Source organism: Aquarana catesbeiana, linkage group LG08 (genome assembly GCF_042186555.1).
Source record: "Aquarana catesbeiana isolate 2022-GZ linkage group LG08, ASM4218655v1, whole genome shotgun sequence".
Classification (NCBI taxonomy): domain Eukaryota; kingdom Metazoa; phylum Chordata; class Amphibia; order Anura; family Ranidae; genus Aquarana; species Aquarana catesbeiana.
Window position 1 is genome coordinate 20,873,121 of NC_133331.1, and position 24,072 is coordinate 20,897,192.

Below are 24,072 nucleotides of genomic sequence, written 5' to 3' on the forward strand. Positions count from 1 at the left end.
TGCTGGACCATGAGTCAGCGGTAATATGCACCTTACCGCTGACCGCCCTGTCCAGCGAGGCATGGACATTGCCTTCCACATGATGGTAGAGAGCCGGAATCGCCTTCCGTGAGAAAAAGTGACGTTTGGGTACCTGCCACTGAGGAACCGCACATTCCACAAACTCACGGAAGGGGGCAGAGTCTACCAACTGAAAAGGCAGCAGTTGAAGTGCTAGCAATTTTGCCAAGCTAGCATTCAACCACTGGGCATGTGGATGGCTGGGAGCAAACTTCTTTCGGTGGTGCAGCAGCTGGGGCAGGGAAATTTGCCTGGTACAATCTGACGTCGGTGTACCAAAATCAGATTGCCCACAAGTACATGGCTGTGACACACCTAATTCTACACCTTCATTCCTCTCAGTGCAGGTCTCAGAGAGGACTGAAGGTCTAGTGGGGTTGGAAATCTCAGCTGATGATGAGCAAGCAGAGGTCCTCTTTGTTCTTTGGTGTGGGTCTTTTAGATACGCTTGCCAACGAACTGCATGGCAGGTCAACATATGTCTGGTCAAGCATGTGGTACCCAAGCGGGAGATGTTTTGGCCACGCGAGATACGCTTGAGACATATGTTGCAAATAGCAGCGGTGCGATCTGATGCACTCGTCTCAAAAAAGGCCCACACCAAAGAACTTTTTGAATAACGCGCAGAGACTGCAGCGCCCTGCACATGTGGAGCTTTGGGGTGTGATGCAGTCAATGTGCTGCCCTTAGGCTGGCCCCTGGAGGGCATCCTGCCTCGTTGGTGATGTGCCGCCTCCTCCTCCTCCTCCTCCTCTCTCCTATCAGGCACCCACGTTGAGTCAGTGACCTCATCATCCCCTCCCTCCTCATCACTGGAGCAAACCTGGCAGTATGCTGCAGCAGGGGGAGCATGACTGCCAGATTGCTGTCCTTCTTGGGCACCCCCTCTGTCCGTGCTCGTGTTACTGCCTTCATCGAGCTCAGTATCATCATCAGAGCCTTCCAAACGCTGGGCATCCTCCTGGAGCATGTACCCAACACTGTGGTCAAACAGTTCGAGGGACTCCTCAGGAGGACATGGTGGGGCTAGGGAAGGAGTCACTGATGACATTGAGCCGAGGGAAGAGGCCGCTGTTTTGCCAGACAAAGTACCCTGGGCATGGGTGAGAGAGGATGAGGAGGATGAGGACGGCTTGGTCATCCACTCGACCAAGTCTTCCGCATGTTGCGGCTCAACATGGCCAGCTGCCGAAAAAAAGGCCAAGCATGTCCCATGGCCATGTGCTGATGAGGATGCACCGTCTCCACGACCAGCACTAGACACAGAGCCTGCTTGCCCTCTCTTATTGGCTTGTGACTGTCTGCCTCTCCTTCTTGGCCTTCCAGACATACTAATGGCCTGTAGCTGCACTAAGCTGGGATATATATATATATATATATATATATATATATATATATATATATATATGTACTGATACTGCAGCTAGCAAAATCAACTGCCTGCCTGTAGTATGAGAACACCACCAACCTTCTACAGGTAGCTTTAGCTGAACACTGTGAGGTGGACGCACCCCACTAACTTGTAGGTTTAGCAGAACACTGTGAGCAAGACGCACTGCACTAACTGTAAATAGTCTAGCTGCCTGACTGTGGTACTAATAGGATCAAAAGAACACCAGCAATTTTCTTTAAAATACTGTAACAAGACAAGCCTGCCTGTCAGTAAGAAGATAACAGGAACGGATCTAGCTGAACACTGTGAGCAGGACGCACCCCACTAGCTTGTAGGTTTAGCTGAACACTGTGAGGTGGACGCACCCCACTAACTTGTAGGTTTAGCTGAACACTGTGAGCAGGACGCACCCCGCTAACTTGTAGGTTTAGCAGAACACTGTGAGCAGGACGCACTGCACTAACTGTAAATAGTCTAGCTGCCTGACTGTGGTACTAATAGGATCAAAAGTACACCAGCAATTTTCTTCAGGTAGCTGTATTTACTGTAACAAGACAAGCCTGCCTGTCAGTAAGAAGATAACAGAAACGGATCTAGCTGAACACTGTGAGCAGGACGCACCCCACTAGCTTGTAGGTTTAGCTGAACACTGTGAGGTGGACGCACCCCACTAACTTGTAGGTTTAGCTGAACACTGTGAGCAGGACGCACCCCACTAACTTGTAGGTTTAGCAGAACACTGTGAGCAGGACGCACTGCACTAACTGTAAATAGTCTAGCTGCCTGACTGTGGTACTAATAGGATCAAAAGAACATCAGTAATTTTCTTTAAAATACTGTAACAAGACAAGCCTGCCTGTCAGTAAGAAGATAACAGGAACGGATCTAGCTGAACACTGTGAGCAGGACGCACCCCACTAGCTTGTAGGTTTAGCTGAACACTGTGAGGTGGACGCACCCCACTAACTTGTAGGTTTAGCTGAACACTGTGAGCAGGACGCACCCCACTAACTTGTAGGTTTAGCAGAACACTGTGAGCAGGACGCACTGCACTAACTGTAAATAGTCTAGCTGCCTGACTGTGGTACTAATAGGATCAAAAGAACACCAGTAATTTTCTTTAAAATACTGTAACAAGACAAGCCTGCCTGTCAGTAAGAAGATAACAGGAACGGATCTAGCTGAACACTGTGAGCAGGACGCACTGCACTAAATGTAAATAGTCTAGCTGCCTGACTGTGGCACTAATAGGATCAAAAGAACACCAGTAATTTTCTTCAAAATACTGTAACAAGACAAGCCTGCCTGTCAGTAGGAATATAACAGGAACGGATCTAGCTGAACACTGTGAGCAGGACGCACTGCACTAAATGTAAATAGTCTAGAAGATAACAGGAACGGATCTAGCTAAACTGAATACAGTGTATATATATATATATGCAACACCTGGGATGCATATATATACACAATACACTTTAAGTGCAGCTAACTGACTGACTGTCCTGCCTAATCTAGCTAACTCAAATGAAATGACACTGTCTCTCTCTCTCTCTAAGCACACCGGAACACACTGCACAGGGCCGCCGTGCAGGCGGCCTTATATAGTGTGGGGCGTGTACTAAATCCCCTGAGGCATAATTGGCCAAAGCCTCCTTGGCTTTGGCCAATTATGGCTCTCTGTTAAGGCGGCGCTGTGATTGGCCAAGCATGCGGGTCATAGTGCATGCTTGGCCAATCATCAGCAAGCAATGCACTGCGATGCCGCAGTGAATTATGGGCCGTGACGCGCCACACGAATTTGGCGTGAACGGCCCATATCGTTCGCAATTCGACGAACGATCGAACAGCCGATGTTCGAGACGAACATGGGTTCGACTCGAACACGAAGCTCATCCCTACTTGTCTCAATATATTGTCATAGAAAGAACAGTCAGGTATTTATTGGCGGCAGCAACCAATCATTCCAAGAAAGGTAAGCATGTCTTTCTTGGAAAGTGGGCGGGGCAAACCCACAAGAGCGACAGCTCTTTTTTTTTTTTTTTTGACTGACTTTCCTATCTCCTGAAGACAGCACAAACCCTAGGTACTCAACCTCCTGTTTACACCATTGTAACTTTTTCTTAGACACTTTGTGACCACATACATGTAACCATTTCAGTAAGGATAGGCTATCAGCTCGGCAGTCCTCCTCTGAAGAACTACAAATCAAAAGATCATTTACATACTGCAACAGTACAGAACCATGAGGAGCAGTCCAAGGCCCGAGGGTGGCTTGGAGTACTATAGAATAGACCACAGGTCTATATAATTCTGCGGAATTCTACACCAGATAAACTGATGACTGTGTTGGTCAATCGACACAGTAAAAATAAAGAGTGGCCGTGTCTCCTCGTCTACAGGGACGGAGAAAAATAAATTTTTTTAAATCAATCACAGCAAAATACTCTGCATCGTATAGTATGGCGGTAAGTATTGATGGCACATCAGGCACTAATGGGGCAATCGGTACCACTAGGCTATTGATGGCACTTAGGTCTTGTACAAACCTATAGTCACCATTTGCCTTCTTTACCAGGTTAATGGGAGTATTGTAGGGCGAGACAATTTCCCTTAAGATTCCTTTCTCCTCTTTTTCTCTGTATGTAACTCCCTCTTTGTCCTTGCCCCCTCCCTCTTTGTATAAAAGTTTCCCCTTTTGATTTCCTGAGAAATCATATTGATAATGTGTCTGCACTGGTGTTTGTTTAGGAATGTCAAAACATCCTGCAGCATCCTTCTCTGTCAGCTTCTTGCAAAAATCAGTTACAGTGCCTGTAGCCCAATCTGATATTTGCTGTCTTACTGTAAGTGCATGTTTAAGGCCAAGGTTGCTGGGATATGTCTGTAGTAAGAGACTGTGCATGTTATACTGAACAAATCCTGCCTCGTGTCCACATTTTTTCCCCAGAATTCTAACACAGATTCTGCTAACTTTTGCTTGCAAGCTGTTAAAAAAAAAAAAAAATAGTTGCTGTGTCTTCATGTGATGAGGTCCTTATCTGGTTCTGGAATGTAAGGGGGAGGAGGTGGGGCACACAGTACAAGCATAGAGAAGGTTGATTTAACCCTTAAATTTACCATCCTATGACTCTGCTAAACCCATTGTGGACAATGTTTGGGCTAGGATGCTATAGGGAGCCTCGGTCCAGCCGGGGGATCTCCACAGCATGAATTTTTATTTTCATCTTTATTTTTCTTTCTAAACATTCTAAATTCTTGTAGATACAAAGACTCTGTATGTTATTACTTTTCCTATGTTTATAACCAAACAATTTTTATTTACATTCCAAATTTTGAGTGCCAACAGGTTCAAACAGTGCCTTCAATTGCGGTAGCACTAATGCCGCAAACAATTCCCCACTATCTATTACAGTCAGTGAGATATTAGCACTTGAACCCTGTTGGCAAAAAGCCAAATATCCAAATTTTGCACCTGACTTTCCCTTTACAAAAAATGTCAGTAGCAAAAAGAAATATTCAAATAACATGTTTTAATTAAAAGTTAGCCTCACCAATTTATGTATTACCTTAATAAAGTGTTATTAACGCTCTACCTATATTTTAATTGGTAAAAACGTCCCTAATGTCACAATACTTCAAAGACCTGGGACAGACTTGATAAGTCTCCCCTGCTCTTCGAATAAGTGACATTACTCCCTTCACTGTCAACCCTTCTTAAAACACAAATTTGTTATATATATTAAACCTTCATACAATGGACACTTTAGAGACATTTGTTAGTACATGAGAAGAAATTAACTTAGATACTCACCAATCCAGGGTTCCTTATAAACTCTAAAATTCTTATTCAACTCTATACAGATAAATCAGCAGAAACTAAACACCAATGAACCTTAAAACAATAATTCCGGTATAAGACTTAGTTCTGTCAGACCACCCAATATTTTAGTTCTCTTTTTAGTTCTTTTTCTAAAATGACACTGAAGGTCTGATTACTGCAAGGAAAAGAAAATATTTTTACTCACTGAAACAATACCAGAAACATTCTGCCGATTACAATACTATACAGGTTATATCTTAAACTTTAGAGTCAAAGCATTCATATATAAATCATTAAAAAATAAACAGTGCAGTGGAAAAGGTGTCATCTTACCTTACGACACCCGACAAATTCCACACAGACAAACATTACACAGTTTACAAATCATCTTATGACAGCTAGCTACGCAACAGAAAGATAAAGCAAAAAGATTGGGTTTTGTCCGGCACACCTTATCAGACTTTTTCTTATAATTACAGTACTGTATAACTCATTAAGCTCTACCGGAGCTTATCTCACTGTTTACCCAAAACAATGGCTGCAGTCTTATTCTATGGACTTCTCCTTAAAGTCCTTAAAACCCGCCCAGGGTTTTTTATTGCTTCTCAGAGCAATTTTCTGCCCACCCAGGGCTTATCTTACTGTTTCTCAGAACAGTTTCTTGAAGCCCACCCAGGGCTTATCTATCGAGGTCTAAAAAAACTAATTATAGGTCCCTTAAAAGGAATCGATCTCTAAATAAATCACGGCAAGAGAAAAATAAATATAAATCAAAATCATGGGACGTATTATGATCAATTTCGGACGAGCCGCTATCTGCTGGCAAATGTAGATTGTCTAGGGATATTTTTAGACCCTTGATAAGTCTGCATAAGATGTACCTTACAATCCCCACAGGCCTGTGAGATTAGCCCATTGAGACAATGATAAAAAACTGACAAAAGTCTCGCCGAGCAAATCTAATCTTTATTCTTTGGTGTGAATATTTAAAGGGGGCTTTCAGAAACTACCGCCCCTTGACCGCGTCATACAAATTATCCAATAAAATACAGAAACAATTTATGACAAAAGTGAAACTAATTATTTTTAAGATATCACGTGCTTTACAGGAAACTAAACACAAAAGATAACAGGGATGTGAGAAACGAAACTAGATTACATTACACTCCTAGTAATATGTGAAATAGAGTACAGGGAAAAACACAAAATGGAAACTTAAGTTATAAAATGGATGTGGTTAAGCTAAATATCCATTCACGGTCCAGCTGCGTTCCAAGCTCCCTGTCTCCGTACCGAAAGTGACGTAAGTGCGTAGCCCCGCCTTTTCTGTTACTGTGATGCTATGTACCCTGATCTGTAATGCTTTATACCCTGATCTGTGAGGCTGAGCTGTGTATATACCCTGCTCTGTGATGTTATATACCTTGATCTGTGATGCTATATTCCCTGATCTGTGAGGCTAATGCTGCATACTCTATCCTGTGATGCTGAGCTGTATACTCCTGACACTATGGGTGGAATACAGGGGACGGAGTGGGTGGATTCTATAAGGGGTGTGGCTTGTAAAATAGTGGGAGGGGTCAAAAAGGAAGGGCGGGGTCTGGCGGCCCCCCATACTAAAACTTCACTAGCTGCCACTGGTCTTCAATGAACTTTTACTGCATGGTTAGAAGATCACAATTGTCTAGAATGTCTTGTATGTTGTGGTATTAACAGAACCCTTCACTGGAAACTCCTGAACTCCATTATTTGGAGGGGTGTCCACAAAAGTTTGGCCATATAGTGTAGTTGTGTACTTTTTTTGCTGCCGCTCTTTTACTCCATTGATACATTACTGTTCTAAGAATGTACGCCAGAAAAGTATTTTGCATTTCATCATTTAGGAACATTATATTTTATTTTTTTCTCTCTGTACAGAATGTTTAAGCCCCCGTACAAATGGAGACCTTAAAGAGGCTGAAAATTACGATAAAGGTATGATAAAGGAATGTATGTACAAATGTTGTGTCTGTACTGACCTATGCATGGCTGTTGTTATGCTTAATGTTTTACAGCTTGGGTTGGCTTTGTTTGAACTTGTCCATATATTTGAAAGCAATAAGTATGAAACAATGTCGCATAAAACTTAAAAGTAGGTAAAAAATGGTAAAGCAGCTAGCATAAACAGTATAGTAAACTGCACAAACAAGTGAAAAGATAAAAAATGCAGCGCTAGTGTGTAACAAAGTGCAAAAGTGAAGTATCACCTCACATGCAAATATAAAGCTGATAGTAACTTGTAGGTCAGATATCAGCGTGAACAATATACAACAACAAAAGGACAAACAAATCAGGAAAGTTTGTCACAGGTAGGAGAAAATGTCCATGTAAGACAACAAAAAAAACTGCAATTAAAACTGTCTGTGATAAACCAAAAAAATAGGAGATACTTCAGTAAAATGAAATAAAGTCCCATGTGTAGATGATGCCTGTAGATGATAGTAAATCAACCACTATATGCGACAGGAATAACCACTTCATAGGATATTTGCCGCAAAAAACTGCAACTAAAACTGTCTGTGATAAACCAAAAAAATAGGAGATTCTTCAGTAAAATGAAATAAAGTCCCATGTGTAGATGGTGCCTGTAGATGATAGTAAATCAACCACTATATGTGACAGAAATACCATCTTCATAAGATATTTGCTGCATCAAGATGGAAATATTGAAGGAATGGGTACGCTTACCATGAGAAGTGGACACACTCACCATACGGCGGTGGGTCAATCAGGTGTTTGGATTCAACAATCCGGCAGATATTTGATGGAAGGAGCTGGTGTGGAGATACGCCTCAATGCTTCTCTTCTTTCCTTTTTTATGGTTTGATGTGACACCATTTGGAGTTCGTACATCCTATCAAGTGTGACCATCGGATGAGAGTCCAAGTTTGTTAGCCGGGCTGTCCTAGCTACACCATTTGCTTACCACGGATTGTGACGGAAGTATTGAGGCGTATTTCCACACCAGCTCCTTCCATCAAATATCTGCCGGATTGTTGAATCCAAACACCTGATTGACCCACCGCCGTATGGGGAGTGTGTCCACTTCCCATGGTAAGCGTACCCATTTCTTCAATATTTCCATCTTGATGCGGCAAAATATCTTATAAAGTGGTTATTCCTGTCACATATAGTGGTTGATTTATTATCATCTACAGGCATCATCTACACATGTGACTTCATTTCATTTTACTGAAGAATCTCCTATTTTTTTGGTTTATCACAGACAGTTTTAGTTGCAGTTTTTTTTTTTTGTTGTTGTCTTACATGGACATTTTCTCCTACCTGTGACAAACTTTCCTGATTTGTTTGTCCTTTTGTTGTTGTATATTGTTCATGTTGATGTCTGACCTACAAGTTACTATCAGCTTTATATTTGCACATGAGGTGATACTTCACTTCCGCACTTTGTTACATACTAGGGCTGCATTTTTTATCTTTTCACTTGTCCATATATTTGCATTGACAGCATTTGACAGCATTGACGGATATTTTACATTCAAATTTTTGTTGTAGAAAATTAGCTCTAAAGGCTTTATAGTGACCAGAGAGTTGGGAAAAAAGAGTTATTACTAGTTTTGGTTCAGATAACCATGAAAACTGCGTCCTTGGGTTTTCTTTATATTATTCATTTTCATATCTCCCAACTGTCTCTGATTTGGAACAAAGTCCCTCTGTCCCTCATTTTGGTCTGATCTATAAAGTTGTATATAAAACGCACCACTTGACTATCAAAATGTGTTTCCCGGTGCTAAACCTTTCATTCAATTTTTAAATTGCTGCATTTGTAAATTTCAGAAGCCAATATAAAGGAATAGTAGTGATAAAAAATAGCCCTTGTGGATTTAACCTTTTTTTTTGGTTAATTCCTTTTTAAGGGGTGTGTCCTATGCCTACATACGTTTGCTAATAGGTGTCCCCCATTCCCATCTCAGATAGTTGGGAGGTATGCATCACTGTGAATACGGATGAGATGGACTTTTATGTCAGTATTTAAAAGTACACGAAACTTTCACAACTTGAAAAAAGTCCAATGTCTACCTTACTTGTCCTTTTTATCTGCTGCATTCTCTTTACATCATTTTCTGAGGTCCTGCAATAATGGAAGAATGTTCTTATGGTGGATTACTTAGGACTAGAAACTAGACTGACTTGAGCTTCCTGTACAATGAGATTTTACCCCATTAAAGTATATGTGAACCCTCACCTTGTAAAAGAATCCATTCAGTATAAAATAGAAATGCAAGGCAAAATGTTTATGTGCATGTATAAAAAAAAACAATTCTAAATACCTCTTCTTCTTTTTTTTTTTTTTACTTTTTATAAGTGATCACATGACCTCTGCTCATAGCTGCATAAGGCAACCTAAATAGCTGGAGGTGTAGACTGTAGGTGGTGGGGGGGATGTCAGCAGGAGGCAGAGGGGGAGCTATACATTGATCTTCCCAGTGATTAGCTGAGTAGGGCGTGTCTCGGCACAAGTCTGACCAATGGAGTGCAGGCAGGCTGTGCTCCCAAGTAGAATGGAAAGAAGAAAACTGACCACACTGAGAGGAATGTGAGTCCTTATCTAGCGTTGTCAGTTTGAAATAAGTAAGCAGATGGACTGGCAAGATCACCAGGGATTTCACATGAAGGAAGCAATACAAAGAGAACAGGAGTCTTTGGAAGTAAAGATACAGTAGGCACCACATATCAGGATCATGAATTGATGAGGTAACATATGCTTTAGGCCAGGTTTCAGATACCGTGTGAAATTGTGTTTAATGATACCCGATTTGCAAATAGTTTTTAGTGCCACTGATATTTGCCTCATATTTGCAATTGTTTGCTGTTATTGTAACTATTATTTACATTTCGCCCAAATAAACACCCTTTTATTCAGCCTTGGTTTGTCAGAGAGCATAGTACTGCCAGAGGGGTCATTTGTAACAGGGAACCCAATCATCTAGCAGCTCCTTCGGGGGTAGTGCTACATACAATATCGGGATAATTCCCTCTTCCACTAGAAAAATAATTGTCACTTTCATAACCTAGTGTCCTACCTCTTACTGACAGAAAAATCAGCCAATCTGAGTACAGGTAGTGATGTCTGGGCACAGGAGGGAAAGTTGATTAAGTTGGCAGAACTAACATGGCAGATGATTATAGGCCTGACTTAAAGGTGGTTCATTGGGTCTCTCCAGCCATCAGGTATGATAGCAACTATGTGGGTTTGATTTTTTTTTTTCCTAAAGTATTTATGTAGTAGCTATAAGTTCCCATTCACTGGACATCCAATCTTCTGCTGGTTCAGTTTTCTTCTGCAAAGTTCTTGCAGTGGCACTCTGAAGTTGGGTCTGTTGGCACAATTCTGTTTGCCTAGTTGTTTGTTCACCCTTCTCCGTCATTGCTTGGGGACCTCCTTAGATTTATGAATACTCAGCCTGTGTACTGTACTGTACTATTAAGATAAGAGGAATTTTGACTTGTACATTTCATATCTTGGAGTACAGTACAAGACACAGGATATTTTCCTTTCCATTCCGTGGTTACTCTGCATTGCTTGCTTCAAAACCGAGGAGTCATGGAGTGGGGTAGGGTTATAGGGGAGGTGCCCAGGGTTTGTGTCCTCAAAATCTTTGCCAGCATCTAGTCACCTGTAGGTATGAGTCTATATCCCGGGGTTTATCAATCTTTTGCTTGTGTCCTGTACTGTACTCCAAGATATGGATTTACAGGTAAGTCAAAATATACTGTTTGTCTATAGATACTCGATATGGCCAAAAGTTTGTGGACACCACCATAATCTTGTTAGAAATCCCATTGCAAAAACATGGTCATTAATATGGAGTTGCTCTACTTCCCATTTGTGGCTATAACAGCCTTCACTTGTCTGGTGATGTGTTCCACAATATTTTGGAGTGGGTGTGTGGAAATTGATGCCGTATTCAGCCAAAAGAGCATTTGGAGGTCAGGTACTGATGTTGGATGATATGACCCGGCTAACAATCGGTGTTCCAATATATCCCAATGGTGTTTAATAGGGTTGAAGTCAGGGTTCTGTGGAGGACACTTGACTTCCTCCACACCAAACTGGTGTCTTTATGGAGTTGGCTTTATACACAGGGGCACAGTCCTGCTGGAACAGAATAGGATCGTCGTTGAACTTTTACCACAAGGTTAGAAGATCACAATTGTCTAGAATGTCTTGTATATAGTAATGTTAACAGGACCCTTCACTGGAAACTCCTAAACTCCAGTGTTACTTTTAGTCTTAGGACTAAAATGGCATTTTAGTTGTAGTCCCATTTTAGTCTTCTGCAATTGTTTTAGTCGTATTTAGTCGACTAAATCTCCAGTACATTTTAGTCGACTAAATAGTCCTACGTTTTAGTCGACTAAAATCTCCAGTACATTTCAGTAATTGCAATTTAGTTTTAGTCATAGTCTTTTAACTAAAATAGCATTTTAGTTTTAGTCTCATTTTAGTCTTTTGACTAAAATGGCTTTTAGTTTTAGTCGTATTTTAGTCATCTCAATTGTTTTAGTCGTATTTTAGTAGACTAAAATAGTATTCATTTAGTCGACTAAAATGTTTTAGTCGACTAAATTAACACTTCTACACTCCATTATTTGGAGGGGTGTCCACAAACTTTTTGCCATACAGTGTAGTTGTGTACTTTACTTGCTGCTCCTATACTGTATATTGATATATTACTGTTTTAAGAATGTATGTCAGAAAAGTGTTTTGCATTTCATAATTTAGGGACATTCAATTTTTTTTTCTCTCTGTACAGACTGTTCAATCCCCATCACTAATGGAGACCCTGAAAACAATGCAAATTACATTAAACAAGGTATGATAAAGGAATGTATGTACAAATGTTGTGTCTGTACTGAGCTATGCTGTTATGCTGAATATTTTACAGCTTGGGTTGGCTTCATTTGAACTTGCCCATGTATTTCCATTGACAGCATTTGATATTTTACATTCGAATTGTTGTATTAATCAGCCCTTAGGAGTTCTAAAGCAGTTTATATTGACCAGAGAGTTGAGAACAAAGTGTTATTACTAATGCAAAATGGTATATCTGATAATGTTAGAAGAGATTTGATGTTGTGGTTCACATAGATATGAAAACTGGGTCCTATCAGAACACCTCTTACAGTCCTTTGGGTTTTTTTTCTATTATACATTACTGTGGATATGGATGGGATAGACTTTTATGTCAGTATTTAAAAGTACACTAAACTTTCACAACTTGAGAAAAGTCCAATGTCTACCTTGCCTGTCCTTTATCTGCTGCATTTTTTCAGATGGCTGCAGTCCCTAAACCAGGGGTCTCAATTTGGTGGCCCTCCCAGCTGTTACGGTACTACAAGTCCCATCATGTCTCTGCCTATGGGAGTCATGCCTGCAACTATCAGCCTTGCAATGCCTTATGGGACTTGTAGCTCCGCAACAGCTGGAGGGCCGCCAGTTTGAGACCCCTGGTCTAAACACTACACCATTTTCTGAGGTCCTGCAATAATGGAAGAATGTTATTATGACTCAGCACATCATTTAGGACCAGAAACCAGACTGACTTGAGCTACCTGTACAATGGGACATGTTATGGAGCACATTGCTCTCCATAAGAAAAAAGATTACAAGAATGTGCCTACCACATGTATTTGGGTAAACCACACATGACCTTTATAAGTGAAGGATAAGAATGGATGACTTCAAAGTATAATATTTGTAAAAAGAAGGGAAAGGGCAAGCGGGACTAAGGTACCAAGGATTAAATTAAACAATCAATTTAGAAAAAATTTTCAGCTTTCAGTGCTGTCACAGTTTGAATGACAATTGCGCGGTCATACAACGCTGTACCCAAACTAAATTTTTATCATTTTGTTCCCACAAATAGAGCTTTCTTTTGGTGGTATTTGATCACCTCTGCAGTTTTCATTTTTTGCTAAACAAATAAAAAAAGACCGAAAATTTTGAAAAAAAACGGAAAATTTATATCAAATACTTACCGTAATTTTCCTTTCCTGATAGGCTCCATGGCAGCATACGTGTGGGTAGGCTCCGCCTCCATAACTACCCAATAGGACCCCCTCTCCCATAAATCTTTGCTCTAGGCTGCTATCCATGTTCCGTAACTAGCCTACTCCAGACATTTTGGGAGGGACTCCTGCTGCCATGGAGCCTATCAGGAAAGGAAAATTACGGTAAGTATTTGTTATAAATTTTCTGTTTTCCTGACAGGCTCCATGGCAGCATACGGTGGGAAATAACTCGCCCAAAAATACACACGGGCGGGCAAAAATGTTTGAGCAAAGAAACCAAATTTATTTTACATTGTCAACCGACAATACTTGTAAACCAAAATTAATAGATGACAGAGCCGCAGGCTCAACACAATAATGAGAAACAAATGTGTTAATAGAAGACCAGGAAGCCGCTCTACAAATGATTTCAGGCGCGACATGCCGGGAAGCTGCCCACGAGGTCGAGATACTCCTGGTCGAATGAGCCGTCACTGCCTCTGGAGGAGCCAAGCCCTTTGCCTTGTATGCCCTCTGAATGGTCTGCACAATCCAAGAAGAAATTGATCTGACCGAAGCTCGCCTTCCTTTGTTTTTACCATGGAGAAGAACGAAAAGGAATTCCGTTTGTCTGAATGGACTTGTGATCTCCAGATATTGCTTTAGAGTGTGGCCTACGTCAAGTGGATGAACATCCTGATCGTCCGTTGTTCTGAAAGTAGGAAGTACAATCTCTTGATTTTCATGAAAGACTGAGGTCACTTTAGGGTTTGACCCAAGCATGGGAATCAACACTACCCTATCTGGAAAGAAGGTTAGGAAAGGTTCTTCTGAACCTAAATTTCTAATCTCTGACACTCTTTTAGCCGATGTCACAGCTACTAAGAAGGTGGTCTTGAGCGTGAGATCTCTCATGGAAAGAGGTTTGTCAGGATCTGATCCGAGATTGGAGAGAAAATCCAAGACAATAGGAAGGTCCCATTTGGGGAACCTAGGTCTTCTTTGAGGTTTAAGCCTGATAGCTCCTTTAAAGAATTGACGGACTAATGTGTGATTAGCCCAAGATACTCCTGTGAAGGCCGAGATGGCTGAAACTTGCACTCTTAGTGAGCTAACTGCTAAAGATAGGTCCAGCCCTGATTGGAGAAAACTTAGAATGTCCTCTACTGCTGGAGAATTACACGGATTTGACCGGGAAGACATATGATCAGAGAATTTAGACCATATCCGTTCGTATACTCTGTTCGCACTTCCCCTCCGGGCACTAAGAAGAGTTGGAATAGCTTCTTCCGGACAGCTTAGGGATTCAAGCCTTTCCCTCTCAAGAACCACACCCTGAGGTGTAGGCAAGATGGGCATGGGTGTAACGTCGAGCCTTGCGACGGTAGATCCGGCCTAAGAGGAAGGGGAACTGGGTCTTGATAACTCAGGAGTGATAACAGAGGAAACCACGGCCTGTTGGGCCAGAAAGGAATCACTGCAATGATCTCCACCTTCTCTGTTCTGAGCCTCCGGAGGAATTGCAGAATCACCGGTACCGGAGGGAAGGCATAAGCCTTCTGAAACTTCCAATGATCTGAGAGAGCATCTATCCCGTAAGCCTGAGGGTCTCTGAACCTCGAATAATATCTGGGCATTTTGTGATTGCATGGAGAAGCAAATAGATCGACCTCTGGAAGTACTCCCAGGGTCAGAAGCCACTCGAACACCTCTCTGTGGAGAGACCACTCGTTGTTGTCCATTTGCACTCTCGAGAGGAAGTCCGCCTGTACATTCTGGATCCCCGGAATGTAAACCGCCGAGATGTTGGACAAATACTTCTGAGCCCAGCTCATTATTGGCTCCACTTCCTGTAGCAGAGACCAGCTGCGAGTTCCACCTTGCTTCTTTATGTAAGCCACCGCGGTTGTATTGTCCAACCTTAGCATCACAGATGAACCTTCTATTAGATGGCGAAATGACAGGAGTGCCTGAAAGGCGGCCCTCAGCTCCAGAATGTTGGAGACAATCCCTCAAGCAGGGAAACCCCATTGGCCTTGCGCCACTTCTGAAAGGCAGTGAGCGCCCCAACCTCGATTGCTGGCATCCGAAGTTAACGTGACCCATGAGATGGGCATGATTGAATGGTGATTGCGCAGATTCTTCCCTTGAAGCCACCAAAGGAGAGACGTCCTCATGGATGACGTAAGGTGTATGCGCTAGACTTGGCTGGAAGAATCCCATTGTTGAAGGAACCCTTTTTGGAAGGGTCGTGTATGCCATTGGGCCCACTTCACCATAGGAATGGTAGCTGTCATTGTGCCAATTACTTTCAGGCATTGGAGAGCTGAGAGGTGAGACGACGCAAGGGCCACGTGTATTCTGTCTCGAATCACTCCAATCTTCTCCTCTGGAAGGGAGATGGTGCCTTCCAATGTGTTGAAGTGAGCCCCTAGAAACACCAGAGATTGTGTTGGCTCTAAATGGCTCTTCTCTAGATTCAGAAGCCACCCGAATTCCTGCAGGGTGGAGATGACTAAGCTCCTGTGCTCTAACAGTTGATCTTCGTTCTGAGCTAGGAGAAGTAGGTCGTCTAAATAGTGGTGGAGACGAACTCCCTTGATACGGAGTAGAGCCACAACCGACAACAGGACCTTTGAGAAGACCCGAGGTGACGTTGTTAGGCCAAAGGGTAGACATGTGAACTGCAGATGCTGATTGCCTACCGCAAAGCGGAGGAATTGTTGGAACTCTGTTGCCACTGGCACGTGAAAGTATGCATCTTTTAGATCGATTGAAATCATCCAATCTCCCAGATGTATTGATTGTTGGATCGTAATTAAAGACTCCATTTTGAACTTTTCTTTTCGGATAAAGGAATTGAGATGTGTTAAATTTATTACTGGCCTCCATGTACCGTTTTTCTTCTGTATCATGAACAGAGGAGAATACATGCCTTTGCCTTGTTCGTTTTCTGGAACAGGGATGGCTGCGCCTTGATCCAATAAACAGCTCACGTAGGTTAATAGGACCTGCTTTTTCTCTTCTGAACCTGGAGGAGATGTGGGAACAAATCTGAGTCTTGGGGTATTGCTGAAAACCCACTTGTGACCGGAGGAGACCGTCTTGATGGTCCAGTAATCTCGGATTGAGGCCGCCCAGACATGCCCGAAGTGGCGAAGACGAGCCCCCACCTGGCATGCCTGAGCGGGCCCAATCTCAAAAGGACTTTGTGGCGTCCTGGTTGCCAGAGGAACCCCCTTTTGCGGGTTTCTTGAAAGAAGACTGCCTGGATTTCCAGGATCTAGAGAACTCACAACCAGGTCTGTAGCTGCACGCATCCCTAGCGCGATCAGAGTTTTGTCTTCTAGGAAAACTGCGTTTCTGATTTTGTAGGCGTCTGTCTTGAGGGAGGAAGCCAGACTTTCCACCTGTGGCCCGGGTTATGGCACTATCGAGCTTATTGCCGAACAATGAAGAACCTTCAAACGGAATTTGGCACCAAGCTTGCTTGGAAGCTGGGTCCGCCAACCACGGACGGAGCCATAGGGCACGACGAGCTGAAACAGCTGCCAACATAACCCGGGACATCAGGCGGATGACATCAATAGATGCCTCCCCAAGAAAGGCTGATGCCAGCCTGATCTCTTGGATAGGAGAATCCTTAGCTGTTTCAGTAGAGATACCTCTTAAGAACTCATCCACATTATCAGACCAAGATTCCAAAGCTTTGGAGACTGCAGCTATCGCAAGTACTGGCTTACATGCCATTCCTGACGTCAGGTAGATCCTCTTTAATCCGAATCAATTCGCCTTTCCAAAGGATCTTTAAAAGATACAGTGTCCTCCAAGGGAAGCGTTACATATCTTGCTAGTCTCATTAAAGCTGCATCCACTAATGGGGCTGATTCAAGGTGCTTTACTTCCTCTTCCTTAAAAGGATATAGTTTCAAGACCTTTGACTGCATGGAACTTTTCTTGTCCATTTTGCTCCATTCCTCAGAAATGACCTCACCAAGCTCAGAGAGAAAAGGAAAATACTGTCGCTCCTTATTGAGCTGCTTGAAAAACTTCCTCTGTTTTGGGGGGGAAGTAACTGGATCTTCCCACTTCAGGACCTCTTTTACTGCCTTCACCAAAGAAGGAACTAAAGCGAACTCAAACCCCACGCCAGGATCTTCCAGATCCAATCCGCTGTCTGAAACAGGAGCAGAAGGGTGACTTGGCTGGGAAGATTCCCATGTCTCATGCACAGAACCTTCACCCACTGGAGGGCATAATGGGTCTGGTGGGGAATCACGGGGCTGCTGGGCCTCTCTCTCCTGTAGAGATTCTTTCACAACCCGCCTCACCATAGATTCCAAACGCTGGTCTGCACCATCCCTCTCATCTGCAGCTTTAGAGAAGCAGTGATCACAGAGAGATTTGTCTGTTGGAACAGGCATCCTACATCCCCAGCATGATTTTCCTGAACTCTCTTTAGAGTGAGATGAAGGGGGGTGAGAAGGATTTTTATTGCGCTGTTCAGATCTGGAAGGAGATCTATGATGGCTAGACCTGGAGGAAGATTGCCGGTGGTGTGATTTTGATGATCCACTTCCTTTATGGGAACTACGGTGTGGATCAGACCTAGTAGGGCTGTGAGGAAAGAAACACAGAGAAGATAGAGAAAGAAATCAGCTGGTGTCCTAAAAATCCTACTCTCAATCCTTGTACAGGCAGAAAAGCAAAACTGCAAACATACCTGCTACAAGCGGGCTGGCCACTAGGGGGCAGTGAGGAGTCCATAGTGTCAATACAATAGGAAGCTGCAGAGACAGATTCACAGGTTCAGCTGACTGACAACAGACCTCCACCCCCAGACAATAGAGATTGTCTTACCTTGAACCGCCAAGATAGTAGCCCCGGGAAGTCGCCGTATCCCCCATGATCATTCCCAGGGCTCTGAAAGCTTTCCACAGCTTTTAAAAGTGGCGCCCGTGACGGCATCGCCAACGTCAGACGCGAGACGCTCGCGCGCATGCGCGAACCAAGCCTCGACTTCGTATCGGGTCCGTGCATGCGCAGAACGTACGCCGGTACCCGGAAGTCATAGAGAGAGCGGCTGCTGGAACGCAGAGAGCATCAGCACCAATCTAGGACACCAGGAAGCAGGAAAAAAACACACAGAGGTATGATACGCATAAACACTGCTGCCATATGTGAATGAAATGTAAAAACTTACACCTCCACCTACGATCACCTGGGCCGAGAAACGCCATCCATACACACACACACCGGACTTGGCAGCAGATAATGGTCGCCTGAAACATTAGGCAAACAGACCGTGCACACATAGATGAACCGATCCAATCTTCAGCGCTACTCTGCTATACACTCCATACCCTGCTTAACAGTCAGGGCCTATCGGAGGAATCTTTGGCACTCGGCATCATCGATCGTAGGGAGGTTTTATCTTCAGGTAGGAGAACCAACACCTGGTCCTACGGAGGAGGACAAAAAAGGAACATGGATAGCAGCCTAGAGCAAAGATTTATGGGAGAGGGGGTCCTATTGGGTAGTTATGGAGGCGGAGCCTACCCACACGTATGCTGCCATGGAGCCTGTCAGGAAATAAAAGTTTTGCTTTTGTTTCTGTTAAAAATTTTTGTAAATAAGTAAGTTTTCTCATTCACTGATGGGCACTGATAAGGCGGCACTGACAGGCACTGATAAGGTGGCACTGATGAGGTGGCACTGACGATGGGCACTGATATGCGGCACTGATGGGCACTGGTAGGAGGCACTGATGGGTGGCACGGATATGCGGCACTGATGGGCATTGATAGGCGGCACTGATGGGCACTCATGGGTGGCACTGGGGGGCACTGATGGGCACTGAAAGGCTGCAAAGATGGGTTGTTATGGGTGGCACTGCTGGGCACTGATAGGCGGCACTGCTGGGCACTGATAGGCGGCACTGCTGGGCACTGATACGTGGCACTGATGGGCACTGATACGCGGCACTGATATGCGGCACTGATAGGCATCCCTGGTGGCACTGGCAGTGGTAGGCATTCTGAGTGGGCACTGATTGGCAGCTGCCTGGGCATTGATTGGAAGCTGCCTGGGCACAGATTAGTATTTCCCTGGGGATCTAGGGGGCATACCTGGTGGTCCAATGTGGATGGCTTCCCTGGTGGTCCTGGGCGGCTTCCCTGGTGGTCCTGGGCGGCTTCTCTGGTGGTCCGGGGTGGGACCCGAGGAGGGGCTGTGCTGATAAACAATCAGCACAGACCCCCCTGTCAGGAGAGCAGCCGATCGGCTCTCCTCTACTCGCGCCTGTCAGACGCGAGTAAGGAAAAGCCGATCACCGGCTCTTCCTATTTACATCGTGATCAGCTGTGATTGGACACGGCTGATCATGTGGTAAAGAGTCAGAGACTGTTTACCTAGATCGGTGTTGCGGGGTGTCAGACTGACACACCGCAGCAACGATCAACGCGATGCGCGCCCCCAGCAGCGGCTCAATATCCTGCGGACGTCATATGACGCCCAGTCAGGATATTGAAACCACTTTGCCGCCGTCATTCTGCTATATGGAGGGCGGCAAGTGGTTAAAATCGCAATGAATATTTACAAGGATCTCGTATTAATTCTTATGACATATACAACCACTTCTTACTCTACATGTTACTCTACACTAGATGTAGAACATGTAGAGTAATAAGTGGTTTTATATGTCATAAGAATAAATACGAGATCCTTGTAAATGTTCATTGTGATTTTAAAGAATTGTTTAAATAAAATGTATATTTTTTCTAAATTGATTGTTTAATTCAATCCTTGGTACCTTAAAAGTCCCGCTTGCCCTTTCCCTTCTTTTTACTGTTAAAATGGGATGTGGTACCTAATATTGATCTCATGTCACCCAGATCCTAAATCTGTATAATATTAGTAGTTTCCATTGATGACAGCTTGTTTTCTGTTGACATGGTGCGATTGGCTACAGCTAATCACATGGTACAGGGTGCTGTGATTGGCCCAGGTACCATGTGATAGCTGTGGACTAATCACAGCATCACTACAGAAAGCTCAGCTGTTTGAATGAAACTCATTCATAACAGTTGTGTATACATTGTGATCCCCCGGCGGCTTTAAGCTGGGAACCGATGGACACAGCCCAGGTGTGAAGCAAGGTGTATATACGTTGCTGAGCTTGCCCGTGCCACCCGACCACTGTAAAAGTATTGTGGGTGGTCTTAAAGCAGTTAATGATACCCTGTTTGCAGATAGTTTAGTGCCCCCCAGTATTTGCCCTTTATTTGCAATTTTTTGCTGTTGTTGTAACTGTTATGCCCCATACACACGGTCGGATTTTCCGACGGAAAATGTCCAATCGGAGCGTGTTGTCGGAAATTCCGACCGTGTGTAGGCTCCATCACACATTTTCCATTGGATTTTCCGACACACAAAGTTTGAGAGCAGGATATAAAATTTTCCGACAACAAAATCCGTTGTCGGAAATTCCGATCGTGTGTACACAAATCCGATGGACTAAGTGCCACGCATGCTCAGAATAAATAAAGAGATGAAAGCTATTGGCCACTGCCCCTTTTATAGTCCCGACGTACCTGTTTTACGTCACTACGTTCCGTCGGAAAAAATCCTAGGATTTTGTTGTTGGAATGTCCGAACAAAGTCCGACCGTGTGTACAGGACATTAGTTGCTTTGCTGGATGTGTCACCCAAATCACTCTTTTTTTCAGCCTTGGTTTGTCAGAAGGCAAAGTACTGCTGGAAGGGTCACTGCCACCAGCAATCGGGGAACCCAATCATCCAGCGGCTTCTCTGGGGGAATGGCTACATCGGGATAAATTCTCTTTTTCACTAAAAAATTGTCACCCTCAAAACCCAGTGTCCCAACTCTTACTGACTTGTCCTGTCTCTCTGATCTCTGCACACATGAGAGTAAAGTGTAAATTGTATGTACATTTAATGTCTCATCTCTACACTGTTTTTAGGAAGGTGGAAAAAGCTGAGGTCCATTAAGGTTCCCCTGATCCCAGTTCTTGTCATAGTGGCAATGTTAATACTGACAATAATTGTTATTGCAGCTGTGCCTAGAAGAGGTAAGTCTTAAGTTGTAATACAAAAGTTGTAAAAACAGCCCTTCTTTTAAGCTAGGTTCACACAGCTGCCATGTTATTTTTTTTTTTTTATTTTTATTATTGATTTATATAGCGCCAACAACATGAGGGCAGACAGTACAGTTAAAATAAAATTCAATACAGGAGGAATAATGAGGGTCCGCCTCATTAGAGCTTACAATCTAATGCTGGCCATACACTATACGAAAAATCGGTTCAAACCCATTTTCGAAAAACGAACATTCGGCCGTGAAAGCAGACGATAGCTCCATCATGTAATGACCGATAAATCGTTCAGTGGACATAAATGAATGCATTTTTTTTTTTTTTTTTTTTACATATACCCAGTGAATACAGTTCGGACGGGAAACACATTAACCTTTCAATTTATCATTCGTTCTGCAGAAAATTTACAAACTTGTCCTTAATTTTTTCAGCTCAAAAACACCCCAACGATTATCGATTTTGTGCCCATTAACTGGCCAAAAAACGAACGAACTGTCTAAATGACCGAATTTCGGACTATTTTTCGTATCGTGTATGGCCAGCATAGCAGGGAGGTCAGTCAGGGACAGGAAGTCGCTGTAAGGGAGAGTGTGCCTAGCATAAGGAGAGGTTTCAAAGGAGGAGGGACAGCATAGGGAATATTTGTTAATGCTGCTGTGGGGAATCTTCCCGCTACTAGTTCTTCGCTGTTTACTGCCCACCATCCGCCTCCTTCACCAGGTTCTGTCGGTCTCTGAGCATTGCTCCCTGCAAGTACTATGTAATCATCTGTGAGTGTTGCTGCAAGTCTTAGCCACTGCATAGACTCTGTTACTATATGTTGGAACATTCTTAACAATACATTCCCTGCAACTCCAACCACTGTGTGCGCCGTTCCTTCCCATACCTCCCAACTTTTTGGGATAGAAATGAGGGACACCTATCAGCAAAAGTATGCAGGCATAGGACACACCCCTTGCCATGCCCCCTTAAAGGAGAATTGTACAAAAAATAAAAGATTGGTTCAACCCACAAGTGCTTTATTTACCACTACTATTCCTTTATATTGGCTTTTAGAATTTACAAATGAAGCAATTTAGAAATCAGATGAAAGGTTTAGCACTAGGAAACACTTTTTGATCAGTCAAGTTTGATTAGTCAAGTGGTGCATTTTATATACATCTATATAGATCAGACCAAAATGAGGGACGAATGAGGGACAGATGGACATTGCTCCAAATCAGGAACAGTCCCTTAAAATCAGGGACAGTTGGGAGCTATACCTTCCCCCGGGGGTTCCTACCACCTGGCCTCCCTCCCACCTACACACTGTTAAAAATGTTTTCCAATATGTCCCTTCCCCAGAAGTTTATCAAACAATTTTGTCAAGTTGGGGTTGCCACACACTGACCAAATTCCGTCCAGTCTCTGCTGAATAAGCCAAATTTTAAATCAGTGCATGAGCAGCTTTATACTGGGAGAGGGAGGTATAGTGCCAAGCATCCTCTATTGCTTTGAACTGTGATATCAGTCTTACACTGTGAATATGCTTACAGGAGGTAAGAGCACATGCATGACCTCATCAGTATGCTAGCGCTTCCTTAATGTCCAGTTACAATCTGGGGCAGGTCTTTGACCAGGCAGTACTGCTTTACTGCAGGGCAGTGTCCAGGCAGGTCACAGAACTGCATAGCTCCCAGCTGTCCCTGATTTAGAAGTCCCTCTGTCCTTCTTTCCTTCTTTCCTCCTCATATGTCCCTCATTTTGTTCTGATCTATATAGTTGTATATAAAATGCACTTTTTAGCTTTTAAAAAGTGTTTCCCAGTACTAAACCTTTCATCCAATTTCTAAATGGCTGCATCTGTAAAAGCTAGTATAAAGGAATAGCGGTAAAAAACAAAAACATTAGCGGTTTTAGCTAATCGTTTTTTTTGGTATAATTCTCCTTTAAGGGCGGCGTGGCAGGGGGTGTGTCCTATGCCAACATACTTTTCCTAATAGGTGACCCTCGTTCCTATCTAAAAGTTGGGAGGTATGTAAATGTGTGTATGGTAGGGAGCATAAAACTAGCTTAACAGAACTGCAAATCCTTTCACAGGTAAAGCAGTTCACCTAGATGTATTTTAATTATGAACTAAGCTGTTCACCTGGAATTTTTAACCAAGGATTACAGGCAATGCATCAAACAAGCAAAGAACTAAGTCACTGCTTTTGAAGACAAATGCTGCCTTTGGCTCATAAATCATGAATAAGAAAGATCTGACACCTACATACTGTCACCTTCATGGACTAGTCACTGCTGGTGACAATGTCTTCCAAATGGTCTATATCAGTTAGGCTGCTTTCACACTGAGGTGCTTTACAGGCGCTATAGCACTAAAGATAGCGGCTGCATAGTGCCTGTAGAGAGCCTCTCCTGTCATGCCTTTTACACTGGAGCGGTGCGCTGGCAGGACGCGGGCGGGCGCATTTAACCCTTTTTCGGCCGTCAACGGGGGTTAAAACTGCCCCACTAGCAGCCGAAGAAATTACGGTAAAGTGCCGCTAAAAATAGCGGCGCTTTACCGCCGACTCCCCCAATGCCCCAGTGTGAAAGTAGCCTATAGGCTAACTTTAGACATGACTTTGCCTCTCCTCAGGGAACCGATC

At 43.5% G+C, this 24,072-nt stretch overlaps 1 protein-coding gene across 1 annotated transcript in view; it reads left to right on the plus strand.

The window, feature by feature from the left end:
- LOC141105627 (uncharacterized) overlaps nt 1–24,072 on the plus strand; it is a 150,636-nt gene that overhangs the window by 102,621 nt on the left and 23,943 nt on the right. The window contains exons 5-7 of the mRNA XM_073595586.1: nt 7,191–7,247; nt 12,092–12,151; nt 21,311–21,418. Coding sequence (XP_073451687.1) covers nt 7,191–7,247; nt 12,092–12,151; nt 21,311–21,418 — 225 coding nt within the window. The remainder of the gene's footprint in view (nt 1–7,190; nt 7,248–12,091; nt 12,152–21,310; nt 21,419–24,072) is intronic.